Raw genomic sequence first — 13,933 nt, forward strand, 5'->3', positions numbered from 1 at the left:
TAGCAAAATGCTAACTCGTGAATCTTGACTGGTAAAAGAGGTAGTGAAGGCAGAGTGTAGATTGATATCACAATGGAGAGCAGTGTTGCCAACTTTGTCGCTATATTTAGCTAATTTTCTGACCCTGCTGGCGACTTTATTCATCAAAAGCGACTACTAGCGTCAAATCTGGTGACTTTTTCTGCAATGCTAATGAATCCAGTGCATTTGCCAATAAATTGGTGCGGCTGCTGTCAGGGTTTCTCTCTTTCTTTCTTCCTGTCAGTGCTTCACACAGATACACACACAGCGCATAGGGGTTGCTTGTCATTTATAACAGCGAATGCCGAATCCAGGACCAGGAGGGCGGAGTCAGCACTTAATTGCATAATTGGATATGCAAATTAGCGTATGACATCATCTGGCGACTTTGAGCAGCCAATAGCTACTTTCCTTGGAAAAGAGTTGGCAACACTGGAGAGTCCCAAGAGAAGTAAAACGATGTTTATAACTGAAGCTTAGATTTTTTTTTTACCTTGGTAGCATGCTGGAGAGAAGCTTGTCTGCACGGGACTTCTCTACTGTGAGCTGATTGGTCCTCTCTTCCACCACTTCCTCCAAGTGATTTGCATATTTCTCCAACTTTTCCACCATATTGTCCAGTATACTTGCATGACTAGAGTACAAAAAAGATTATTAAAACACTCTTGCTAATTGTCTTCACTATACTGCAGTGCCCGTTCGCCCCGCTCCTTGGGTCCCCAGAGCATCGACATAAATAAATATGGACAGAGCGTCCCTATCTCCTCCCTGTATGGTCTTGAAGCCAAAATCTTCTCAGATCAGAGAACCAGAGTCTGCGCACTAGCTGTGTTGAGTTAGAACCTCTGTGAGGTCCCCGCCCCTCTGAACTTTCTTAGAGCTGCTGTTTCTAGATCTGCACACAGTGCCTTGTGTATTTATATACAGTCTAGCTCTGTAAATATGGCACTTTAAGTTGTCATATTTTTTGTCTCGCCAAAAGTAACCAGGAAGATTCCCACTATGAGATTAATTTATCAAAATGACGCCTGTACGAAAATCTGATTTCTGTTGTCGGAGATTGAGCTGTATCAGCCAGACAAGTCAGACCTCCGGGAGAGCAGCCCTGCTCTCAGCCTCTCACTGGGGGAAATTATCGGATGAACTGATGTTTGCAGCTCTGTGTTGATTAGCCTAATGTTTCCGTGGCATTTTGATTAACTTTATGATTTAATTCCTTTTGGAGCAAATGTTGGTTTAACAAATCTGACCGTGACGCTTTAGGTTTACTGGTATAGTGTGTGGTAGGTTAGGTTAGCCAAACCGAACGTTAGCCCAGTGCGTTAGCCAGGCTGCCTGTCTCTTCTCTGACTTCTCTACTCCCAGTGAGCTATATCTTATTTATGTCAATGGTATATCATTACAACAGCTGAGAGAGGAGCTTGTGAAGAACGAACATCCCCACAGTCAAAGCATTTCCCTGAGATATCCATATAAAAACGTTTGTTGCTTTAATACCAAAAATAAAACCTCTGTTTGTATGTGACGCTAACCCGTTAGCGATTAGCTAATGGCTGGTGGTTGCGTACTAGGCCTCATCTTACCCGGGACGGGAGTTAACATTATAAAACACATTTCCTGGCAGTTGGACAACCAGGTAAGTTCTGAAAATATGTGTATATTATTGTGTTATTCCAGCTATCGTTATCGGTTGTTAAGTTATAGTAATATTAAGCCGATAAATAATGAAAAACAATAATGAAATACGTCCCGTATTTGTAAACAAAAAGACGTGTTCTGTATTGAACTGATACGGGACGCGCTTTGTCCCGTATTTGAGAGACACTGTAGTACAAAGCTATTTGAGCGAGTAAACTCCACAGAGGAGTCTCGTCCACTGGCAATGGCACCGCTGCCTCTCCCCCTATAGCCGGTGACACCGGCCCGGTGTCATGTTAGAGCAGCCTGAGCGAGAGGCTGTGGACAGTGCGCAGGACACAGGGAGCACTCAAAACAAGGTCCTCACTCACCAGGCATCACAATGCTATTGTTTTTTCACATTGTCAATATATTTAGATGTCATAATAAAGGCTCCGAAAGCCTGGTTTAGGTACCTTGAAAGTGCTTGAATTACTCTTAAAAGCTGTACAAACCCTGCTTACAACAGTAGGCTATTGCAGATGTAAGACTTGTTACAGTAATCAGAGATATCCTCAGTCTAATCCATACTTTTCAATAGCTTAATTGTCCTTTTATTCAGAAGATTTCATCTGAAATCTAAAATGTTTTGCACTAATGATATAAACTCTTGCAGGTCTGTCTATTCAAAAGAATAGCTGTGTAAAATTGCTGTTTGCATTGTTGAAAGACATTTTTTGAATGAGTAGGCTACATGCCAATGTGAAGATAAATTAGGCTATCTCAAAATGTAATTTGCACTACTGTTTATTGTTTTTCTTAAAATGTTGAACTTTATCCATAGCGCAAAAAACGCCAAAACTGATCAAAACCAGGTCTGTGTGTTTGGTTGTATTAATGGGTAGCCTAAATGGTTGAAGCCAAAGCCATTAGTTAGCAACCCCCACCCCGCCGGACCGCCCCCGTTCCTTATTTCCATTTCAAGAAGTTAGAAGTAGAGAAAATCCCGCAAGACACTGACCTTACTGGTAAAATCTTGATTAGAAGATAAATAGGGAAAACAACGTTTCGGTGCTAGACCTTCATCAGAAAACCTGATGAAGTTTTTTTCATCAGGTTTTCTGATGAAGGTCTAGCACCGAAATGTTGATGTCAAAACAGCAAATTATCTAATTATTAATTATGTGAGATTTTGATGACAATCTGGAATGATATGTTTACCTTAATTCAGTTCCGTGCTGAAAGTTTAAAGGAACACGCCAACATTCTGGGACTGGAGTAGATACGATGTAGCCATGAAGATAAGCGGCTTGACACTATATGCACGTAAATAAACTAAAGGTGGGTAACTAATATACCACAGACACCCCAGAATAATGACAACCTAAACCCAAATCTGTGTAAATTAAGAAATTGCTTAAGAAAACCAATCAAAAGCCTGACCTGTCTGGGCTGATCTCCTTCAGCCGTCTGCGTATGGATCCTAACGGTGGTCGCTGGTCGGGGTTCTCACTCCAGCAGGCCTTCAGCAGTGTGTTTATTTGGTCAGTACACAGTTCGCTGGACACCACGGGGCGGAGGGGCTCCCCAAGCTGAGGGGTCCGCAACTGCTTGATGATCTCTGATGAAATCATGTGGCAAGAAACAGGAATCACAATGCTGTTGACATTCTGCAGTACTTTATCATTGTCTGGGGTGGAAATCATGAAGACATTTTTAACATTTGTGGGGTGGGGGGGGGGGGGTTTCATGTAGTCCTGCATGCAGGGTGGACGTATCTGCAACCGTAACTCATAGAGACTCACGGTTGGCGGCGTTGGATTCGGGGTGAAAAAATATATAGTCCTTTAGGCATGACCTTCCTTTTCTCTGATTGGATAGTTTGAGGTCGGCGCCAATTTTTTATCCAATCAGAGAAAAGTTGACATTTTCTGGGAAACGGAAGGTCGGATCGCGATGCATTTAAAGGACTACTGTATATGTATTTTTTCACCCCGAATCCAATGCCACCATCTCTGAGTCTCTACGAGTTATGCTTGCGGAGATACGTCCACCCTGCATGCAGGACTACAGGAGAGAGATAGAGGACAGCGGGGGGTTGGGGGTTTCAAGTCACTGACCAAACACTCTATTTCAGTGATTGCTGTGAGAATATAGAGCCATTTAACACTTAGGGGCACTTTACACGAGGACGGTTTCCTATGGAAATGGGGAATTATTTTATCGTTAGTGCCTCCCGTTAAGACGGCGACGGCGAATTCGCGCTTAGGAAACGACACATTTTAAAACCACCCTCTAGAGTGGAATTGTTGGTGACGCTCCCCGCTGAGCGCTCCATGTAATCGCTTTGGAACGGCACATTTCAGGAACTCTGACGTGCCCGCACAGGCGACACACGCCATAGCCGTGCGCGAGTTGGCAACCAAATAAAACGTCAGTGTGAATGAAATTTGGCAACATTCAGAATTCAGCTACACTGCGGCCAACTTCAGTTACATGTTCATAACGTTACTGCTGCGAGGAGCCGATGGCTGTTGTACCCGGTCGGCATTTAACGTTAGTTACAAAAGCACGTCGACAGTGTTTTCTCACTGGCAGTAGCCTACAGTAGGGTTTGACAGATAGCTAGTCCGACAGCACAGTCTGACTGTGCTGCGCTGACCGGGAGCCTCCCGGTCCTCGCTGCTCGTTAAAGATTTCCAATAGGCGTTATTCTGATAAACTGGTCACATATATGTTACATTCTCACCCGACAAATATTAAAACTTTAAAACAGTTTGGGGTTTTTTTTGCTTGAAAAAAGCTTTTTGGCAAGTCTAAATGACTGCGGTAGGCATACTCTACTTCCGCGTTTAAAACAGGAAAGACGATTACAAAATTACGTCATGCAGAACGTCCTTGTATGGGCAAAGAATAAGGTGATCACACTGCCACCTAGCGACCTGGCATGTACATTACGGCGTTTTAAAAATTCAACAGCGCTCATGTAAACAGGGAGAAGGTGTGAAGGAAAAGGTGTGAAGGAAACGCTATTGTGTCGTTTCTTTCAGAAACTGTCCTCGTGTAAAGGGCCCCATATTTTAACACAACATCGCTGAATGTACCTTTAAGAAGGAGTAAGCGTAAAGGACATGAATGAATGACTTTGTAATGGTGCCATCATGCTGACCTTTTGGCTCCAGGTTAATTTCATGGTACGGTCCCGTCTCAGAAGTGTAGAGGAGCTCCCGCATGATGATGGCAAAGCTGTAGATGTCACCCTTCTGTGACCCACAGTACGGGGGAGCAAGTTCTCTCAGAAGCTCTGGAGCTGTCCAGAACATCTCTACAACAGTTATCAAAAGCGCCGATTCGTGAGATGTCTGCAATTGACATGCTTTGCTAAGGAACAGCTAAATTAGTAGAATAGACTTTGAAACGCCTGAAATGTGTTAGTTCTCCCTGGTGCTGTAGTGAAACTACATACATTTGAACATTTAAGACACTCCAGACACAAATCATCATAACGAGGCAGCTTTACTTCAAAAGCTGAATCCGCCCACTGACCTTCATATTGGGTGTCCAGTGGTACAAGCTTGTGCTGGCTCCCATGTCTGAACTCCCACAGTCCAAATCCAGACAGTTTAATCTGGAGTCGGCTATCCACCAGGCACGTGCTGGGCTTCAGATTACCATGGGATTTCAGGGTACTCTTGTGAATGAACTCCATTCCCTGGAAAGGGAATGAATGGCTACTGTAATGTATTTTAGGAATAGCTCAAATTATAATAGGCTCAGATGTCAGGCTTTTCAACAAAACACAATATATAAATTATATTAAAAAAAAATATTAGGACCAAAAAAACGTTATACTGTATAAATGAACTGACTCACATTGACAATGTCATAAGTAAAGGACAGTTTGAACATAAAATCCAGATCGACATCTGTAGCCTTCAGAACATCCTGCAGACACCAGAGAAGAAGTAACATTATGAAGCTAAGCACATTGTAAAAGTTACTCTGCTACTGTATGCATCTGCTTTACATAAGCAGAACATTCCATATCCTATGCTGGAACTAAAGCAGTGCAGTCTCAGACACTCACCTTTAGACTGCCTTTCCTGCAGTACTGCATGACCAAACAGACATTTGGTGGATCGATGCACACTCCAAAGAACTGCACCAAGTTCTCATGCTTCATCTCTTTCATCTGTCTTAAGAGTTTAAGATGGTTAGGCATACGAGATATCATTCCACGGGTAGTGACAACTATTTGCTATTCCTCAATAACAAGTCTGACTTAAAGAATAACATCTGTTTTTCATGGGAAAGCATGCTTTGACTTTCTGAATTACAAGTTACAACAACAACAACAACAGCAACAGCAGCAGCAACAAGAAAATCAGCAATATACCGGTACTTTACAGTATGTCCACTAATTTGCTAATGCAAGATTAATTTATAGGGGCAAATCGGGAGGGGCAGGGGGGGTGGTGTGGGGGGGGGGTTCACATTTATTAAAAGAAGACACAAGCATGAAAACAAGAATGATGTTTAGTTTAGAAGAACGTGAGTAACTTTACCACACTGAACTCTGTGATAATGGAGGTTTTCCGGATATTACTGAGGACCTGGCTCGTCATGTATCTGAGCGCCACATGGTTTCCCTATCCGGGATTAAAAGCTACATTAGCAACAGGAAGTGGGTTTTCAAACTCATAGATGTACATTGTATATTTCTATCAAAGTCATTTGTAACTATAAGTAGAGTAGGAGCTGTTGTACTGTTGGGGGGATATATCAGTCGGTTTCTAACAGAAATGCTCACGTCATTTTTTGCAAGTCCAAGTCAAGTCTCAAGTCTTTGGTCACAAGTCCAAGTCAAGTCTCAAGTCTCTTATGGATGAGCATTCCATATATCATCTGTTACATGCCATCCGGTCTGCTTAGAACACTGCAGAGCTAAAACTAAGGAATTGAAAGCATGTGTAGTGTATCATCCTCACTCTTTTATATATTAGCATACAGCATTGATTAGATGACACTAGTAGACATTTTCTTAATGTTAATGCACCAAAAAATTTAAATTTAAATTAAGATTGTTCACAAGTCCCAAACCCCAAGTCCAAGTCAAGTCTCAAGACTTTGAGGACGAGTCTCTAGTCAAGTCTCAAGTCTCTGCCTGTGTGCGTGCGTGTGTGGGAGGGGGCGTGCAGCTCCTCGAAAATGTGACTCTGCGGCGTCAACTCCTTGTTGTGAGGAATGAGGAAATGCCATTTCCTCATTTAATGTGCTTGTCCCTCATCTAGCAAAGCCTTCTGCAGGCTCACCGGAATGAGTTTTGAAATGGAGGGACAATAAAATGTCCCCCCACCGACATGATTGCAAGTTCATGGTAAACAACACGATAACGTTTTGGACGTGTACCGCAGCCAATGCGTCAAGTTTAACGTTCGAGTATGCACAGTCTCGCTGTCGCCGCTTGGCGGCGGCAAGGCTCCAAGTCGAGGTTGCGCAGAACCATGTCGGGCGCTTTAAGTGCGACTCAAGTCCAAGTCCCAAGTCCAAGTCCCCATCACTGGTTTCTACATAGTTTCACTCTTAAAGGAGAATTTCGTTTTTTTTTTACCTGGAGCCCTCTCCTCACATTAATTATTATCTGACGACTCACCCAGTGTTCTCCGCAGCGATTTGGAGCGTCGTAGGCGTTGTTGTGATCTAAATAGTACTCCAAGCCAGTCCTTGAATGCGCTCCGTCGGGGCCGCGTGCTGTTCCTCCATGTAAATAGACAGTTTTCTTCCCGTGTTCTACCCATATTGTCATTATATTATCCCTAAAGAAACATCAAACTGCTATTCACCCCCGGGCTATTTCCACTAGACTTTCCTGCCGGCTGGGCTGTGTACTGACTTGATGAGAGTTGGTGAAACTCACCCCGAATGAGGAAATTAGATCCCTGTAAAGACTAGTGGAAATAGCCCGGGGGTGAATAGCAGTCTGATGTTTCTTTAGGGATCATATAATGACGATATGGGTAGAACACGGGAAGAAAACTGTCTATTTACATGGAGTAACAGCACGCTGCCATGTGGCCCCGAAGGAGTGCATTCAAGGACTGGCTTGGAGTACTATTTAGATCACAACAATGCCTACGACGCTCCAAATCGCTGCGGAGAACACTGGGTGAGTCGTCAGATAATAATTAATGTGAGGAGAGGGCTCCAGGTTAAAAAAAAACGAAATTCACCTTTAAATAAATTAACCTTGTTTGTTTTTTCCCTCTTACTGCAGATCTATATGCAAACAAATAGCCCCTTCCCCAGATAGCAATGCAAAATGACCAATATATTCCTTAAACCATATTGATATTTATGGCTATGTAGTCTTGAGCATATAGGTCTTGACCTTTTGGATATACAGTAGTCTGTAGGTTTTCTTCACCTATGACTTGTCACATTAAGGGGGGGGGGGGGTACAATGAATGATACTTCACTTAACTAAAGAAAAAAGATATAATTAGTTAGCATGTGGCTGATTGGGTCCCCCTTTTTGGGTAGCTGGAGGAGGAATGATTTTTTTTAACTATGTAGAACTTGCATGATGAAGAAAATGGAATCATGTGAATGAAATGTGTACCTGGTAGAGGCCTATGGTGGAGTAGACATGCATTTTGCCTGCCTTGTCCTTCAGGCCATAGCTGTTGGAGGAGGAGACGACGTCCTGGGAGCCACTGGGTGTGCTCTTACCGCCTGAGCCTGTGGTGCTCAGAGATACAGCCTGCACTCCCTGGAGGAGACACATACACACAGACACAGCCATAATATATTTTTGTAGGCCAAAACTACCCGTTCTACTATGAATCCTTCAATGGAAAGGAATTGCATAAGAATATCCCCATTCTTTGATCAAGTGAGGCCAATCTGGAAGTTAGCATCTTTGCTGGTTCCCTCGTCTTTGTTTTGTTTTGCTGTTGTTTTTAGATGCCTGAAATAAGGTCTGAGACACTGCTTAGCAATAGTTTATAATACTGAGATCACACATAGAGACAGTCCGCATGTGTGGGAACGCCCACAAAATGTTAAACGGCTGGCGCGCGAGTGAGGTAAAACCGCCGATATATCTCATGGGCTGACTCACCAAAAGACGGTGCTGCGGCTCTAAACTACATGTTTGGGGGTTCTAGAGCAGAACACAAGACGTCTGCTCAGATGTGCGTTTACTGCGGTGGTTAAATCCCCGATCGTGTCTGCCTGGGCTGGGCTATCAGCTAAATTCTAACTTTGCTGAATGGATAGACCGGGGGAATTTACCCCACCCTGACCCCGCCCCCAGCAAGGCTGAGCCAGCTAACCCAGCGTCTATTGTGAGCGTTCCTAGAGCCTGTATGGGCGTTCCCAGACATGCAGACTGTCTCTATGAACACCACTTATTTTTTAAGGATGAATGTGATCGCCAAAACCCCCCCCGATTGCCAGAAAACTAGTGTTGTGTTCATTTGTGAAGATTATCTTGCTGAGCACAACGTCCAAGTTTCATAAACTAACTTCCGGGTTTTAATCCTAATTCCGGCGGCACTCTATATAAGCAAGCAAGCACACACTCCTAGACGTATGTACATACACCGATGGTCATACACCTTTTGTCGCTAAATGTGAGCGCACATGTACATCGTGTGTCTCTGGCTGTGTGTGAGTGTGCTGCTTTTGGATGACTACACATCACAAAACGGAGGTTCATACGGAGGTGGCCTCTTTGTCTTTGAGGATAGTGATGTCGGTGAAGTTGATGAGCCACCAGCAGGAGTCATCGAGCTTGGTCTGGAGCCGCAGTTTCTGCAGAATGAGCAACCCGATGCCCAAGACTGCGAGCACACCGATGATGGGGAAGGTAGCCAGCACGGCCACCAGGGTGATGTCTGTGACGAATCAAGATGAAGTCAGTTAACCTGCCTGTATATTACCGTTTGTTTAAATGTACACACAATGTTTTATAATAGTTTGTGTTGGTGTTATACTTTTTTAGAGGCAAGGAATGGATAAGGTGCAACAAACAACAACAACAACAAACCAATTACTAGGGTAAAGAACGTTAAAGCAGCCATTCCCAACCTGTGGGCCGGTGCTGCGAAGTTATATTGCAAGTGGCCCACCAAATCATTTGCAAAACAATACAATCTTCGTGATTATAATAATAATCATTATTATTATTATTATGAGAATGCACTTCTCCACTGTTGAATGATACCTTATTTAATTTGTAATCAATTATTCCTTAATTAGCCTATTGCAGACAGCCCCTCACTTTTAGTTTCTGATTTCTGTGCGGTGCTGATGGACAGCTCCTTTTATCGTTCAAATAATCGTTCCTGTACTGCTTATGTGGGCCGCAAACATTTTTGAGATTTTCAAGTGGGAGTTGAAAAAAGGTTGGGAACCGCTGCCATAAAGGCGACTTTATTTACCATTGGTTAGCCATGCACAAAGCTCGTTGTTGAAACCACATTCAGGGTTATCAGAAGGTTTTCCTTTGGGCCAGACCACAGCTGAAAACTTAGAAGTTGGCCTGAAAAAAAAATTTGTGATTGCAATTTCATGTTATTAGCTAGTTATTAACATGCATTTGGGGACAGAAAACGAGAGTACAGTCAGTTTGCAGGTTCATGAATCATGTATGACAGACATTTTCCGGATTTCGCAGTGCTAGTTTTCATTTATGTTGTTTACATGTTATTTAAAAAAATTGCTTGATTGTTTTTGGTGGTATAACTGTTGAGTGTTACCGGACAGCTTTGCTGTGACTGTCAAAATGGAGGATGGGCACAAACTTGCTGGTATCGTCTGTATGCTGTAGGTCATATATTGAATAGTCTAAGTTTCGTTCCCCCCATTCATCAAAGTGCACCAGTCCAGAGGCACCTGCAATGACAAGCCATTATTACTGCATGATGTGCTGGTGAAAATGGTGGTGAATATTTTTACAACAAGTGTGCTAGTGCTTTCTAGGTGCTGGGGTGATGGTGGTGGTCGGGGTATGCATGATTGAAGTAGGTATAAAATTGACTTTAAAAACTATTTACAAAACGACCTAAAATAAAATACTAATATACAGAAGATATCTTTAGTTTTATCTTTGTCAATTTGGTCAAATTTGTCAACACAACAAGCATGAGGAAGCATTGGTGCATATGTTTATCGAGACTGGTATGTCTACATAACTGTAAGTCAATTGCCTTCACTTGTTCAAGTGTTGTGTTTGTATACCGGTACCTACCGTATTGTGAACTTCTTAAATTTGTCCCTGACAAATACCCCCATAGTACTCCATAGTACCCCATAGTATATTTAATTATCATTAAAAATAAATAAATAAAACTAATACTCAAAACTAATAAAAACTAAACTAAAACTAAACATTTTCAAACAATAAAAACTCAACTGAAACGAGCAAATTGAACCTAAACTGAAAACAAAAAGGAAAAAGGTAATAAAAAATACAAACCAATGAAAAATACAAAACTACAAGACACAGATAAGCACACACTGCATTTCCCTTATGCAGGGCTATGATGCATCATTTGTAGCATTGCATCCTTTGCTCACGCCTAGGTGCACCTGGCTAACTTCACAATATATTTACGATCAAACTGGTACCTACCATAAAATCGTATGTTGTGTTTATTTTTTAATCGCAGTAGAAGCTGCGCCCCATCACGAGGGTCTTTGCCATCTTTGAGGACCTCCTTCAGGCCCATAACGTACAGAAGCACTGCATCATGCAGATAGGCAGCATAGGGGCTAACCTGCAATAGTAGCATCAAAATGATAACATGGGTCAATTCAGCTTCATAGCACAGGGAATGCAAGTGTAAACATTTAAATTGCAACCTCTGCATGACACATTTTGGCCAAGGTTTCTCAAATCTATAGTTTCATGTTTGAGCGTGCTTACCTCTTTTTCAGACGTCAGGTTGCTCCGAAAAGGGGGTTTCTTCAGCCTCTCAAAGACTTTGTCATAGAAGTCATAATACTCATAGCCTTCATAGGCCTTCTGGCCAATCATAAAAACCATATCAAAGGCCCTGATGGTAGCCTGGTTATCCCTGTTGTTAATGGCGGTATTCCACAGGTTATCCTGCACAAGATAAGGGTTGAAAGGACAAACATAGATTCAAAGAAAATGAAGTCACTGCACAGTGTCTAGAGTCCAGCTCATTATAACCTACACAACCTCCAACATTTTGCATTGCAGCCTGATTTGGCAATGGAGGTGGAAATCCTAGGACTAGGGACTCCATCTCGGATCTTATCAGTTTCCCAGTGTTTGTTTGTCTGGTATGATGTGTCTGATTTCTGATGTGTATTTTTCAAACCCTGTCTAGAGTCTACCTAATGACACAACAAAGACTTGAAGTGACTAGAATTTGAAGTGTTTTCATTTCATTGACCCATGACATCTAAAAGCACTAAATTACTTACCACTAAATTACTTACCACTAAATTACTTACAGGACGGCGTCAGCTGTAAACGAAGCTTTAAAGTTACTCACCGCGGCACCACTGACCTCAAAATGCCTCAAAATGAAGAACACATACTCTCCACTCATCATGCCCTGTTGATCAGCTTCCAGCAACAGAGCCATGGCGTCCTCTGTGTTTGTTAGAATCACAATCACTGTGGTGGGGATAGGGTAGGGAAGGGGGGGGGGGGGTGTAGAAATAGAAATGGTAACATCATTTTTGAAATGCCCAGAGTTTTTCCCAGGCATGTTGTGTGTTTATGAAACATTATCGGCGTATACTACTTTGAATATCAATTTATTTTTCTATTTTTATTAGCTCATGATGATTGGCTTCTTTTTGATAATCTACTAACTATTTGGCCCAAGGTCAGTGATGGCTAGTCAGACTGGTCAGTGATGGCTAGTCAGACTGGTCAGTGATGGCTAGTCAGACTGGTCAGTGATGGCCAGTCAGACTGGTCAGTGATGGCTAGTCAGACTGGTCAGTGATGGCCAGTCAGACTGGTCAGTGATGGCTAGTCAGACTGGTCAGTGATGGCCAGTCAGACTTGAGAGTTTCCAATTGATTGGTGACACCATTAATGAGCATTATTAGGCTTTTGTATTTGGTTTCATAGAGCCAAATAGGTCACAGCTTATCATGAAGTCTTTGTTATACTGTAAAACATTTCTTACCTCTGGCAACTGTGGCAATGTACTTGATATTTTGGCGAAGGAGATTGTGGTTGCTGGTGTCAAACGTGATGGCCTCAGTCAACGTCAATTTGGCTCTCAGCAGATGCTCAACAGCTTTCCACAGAGCGTCCACTTTGTCCCAGGTGTTTGACTCGAACCCTCCTCCAATCATCGCTACATGACTCCATCCAAAAAATTCCAGGGTCGTAACCAGGACTTCTGCACTTCTTTTAAGAGGGGGCACCACTTTGATGTAAGAATCATAAACAGCCGCGTTGTCCATTTTGGAGGATTGGCCCACAAATCCAAACATGGGAATTTTCCACGTGGATGCAATGAGACCAGTGACCTGCAAACCAAGCAGCAATGTTAAGAAAACTGGAGATATATATATATACGTATATAGTATACTGTATATATGGAGAGAGATATACATCATGTCACATCACATGACATTATTTACCTCGCCTCCTTCAGCACAGGCCGGGCCAAACAGCGCAGACACATTTTCTTTCCACACCTGGTGAATGAACCCTCCTAAGGAAGCCTTGGCATCACAGTCGGAATCTGAAAAAACAAAATCCAGACTGTAGTTGCCCAGATAGGACGAGGGATTGCTATTGACCTTGTCCACGGCTATCTGTATGGCAGAGCCCAACCGCAGGGCGCTGAAGGGGACAGACATGTTCCAGGGAGCTTGGAAGCCGACCATTAAAACGCGCGAGTGAGTCCCGTTGGCGCCATTGCTGCTGGGGACAGAAGCAGCAGTCGTCAGTGTCAAGAGAAGCACCAATATCTGGCCAACGCCAAAAGAAGCAGATATTGCAGAGGACATGGTCTCGTCCTGCTAGTAGGGAAAGCTGTGATTTGCTCTCATGTCACAGGATTAAATAGCCAGCTCCCCTGGTGCTGCTGGACCTTTTTAAAGGGTTAGGGAAGGGAATATGGGAATATGTGTAAGAAAGTGGGAGGGACGGACAGGCAGTTACAGCATCGTTCAGCAAGGTAGAGCGTTGTTCTTTGCTTTCCTGTTGTGCTTTGCTCATTATAGACCGGGCTTGCTGCACCAGGCCTATGTTCCTGTTTGGTGGCAGCCATCGTAAAAGTCCCCAGGCATC

General features: G+C 43.0%; 1 protein-coding gene across 1 annotated transcript in view; it reads right to left on the reverse strand.

Moving 5' to 3' along the window:
* gucy2g (guanylate cyclase 2g) overlaps nt 1-13,527 on the reverse strand; it is a gene marked incomplete at both ends in the record, with an annotated part of 24,082 nt that extends 10,555 nt beyond the window's left edge. Inside the window, 15 exons of the mRNA XM_083635091.1 lie at nt 515-655; nt 3,082-3,259; nt 4,808-4,963; nt 5,185-5,350; nt 5,512-5,583; nt 5,726-5,830; nt 8,258-8,407; nt 9,361-9,536; nt 10,083-10,183; nt 10,401-10,536; nt 11,276-11,420; nt 11,570-11,752; nt 12,183-12,292; nt 12,816-13,164; nt 13,279-13,527. Of these exons, the coding sequence (XP_083491217.1) occupies nt 515-655; nt 3,082-3,259; nt 4,808-4,963; nt 5,185-5,350; nt 5,512-5,583; nt 5,726-5,830; nt 8,258-8,407; nt 9,361-9,536; nt 10,083-10,183; nt 10,401-10,536; nt 11,276-11,420; nt 11,570-11,752; nt 12,183-12,292; nt 12,816-13,164; nt 13,279-13,527 (2,417 nt within the window). The remainder of the gene's footprint in view (nt 1-514; nt 656-3,081; nt 3,260-4,807; nt 4,964-5,184; nt 5,351-5,511; nt 5,584-5,725; nt 5,831-8,257; nt 8,408-9,360; nt 9,537-10,082; nt 10,184-10,400; nt 10,537-11,275; nt 11,421-11,569; nt 11,753-12,182; nt 12,293-12,815; nt 13,165-13,278) is intronic.
* Between the last annotated feature and the right edge of the window lie 406 nt (nt 13,528-13,933).

Source organism: Poromitra crassiceps (genome assembly GCF_964638095.1).
Source record: "Poromitra crassiceps genome assembly, chromosome: 4".
Classification (NCBI taxonomy): domain Eukaryota; kingdom Metazoa; phylum Chordata; class Actinopteri; order Beryciformes; family Melamphaidae; genus Poromitra; species Poromitra crassiceps.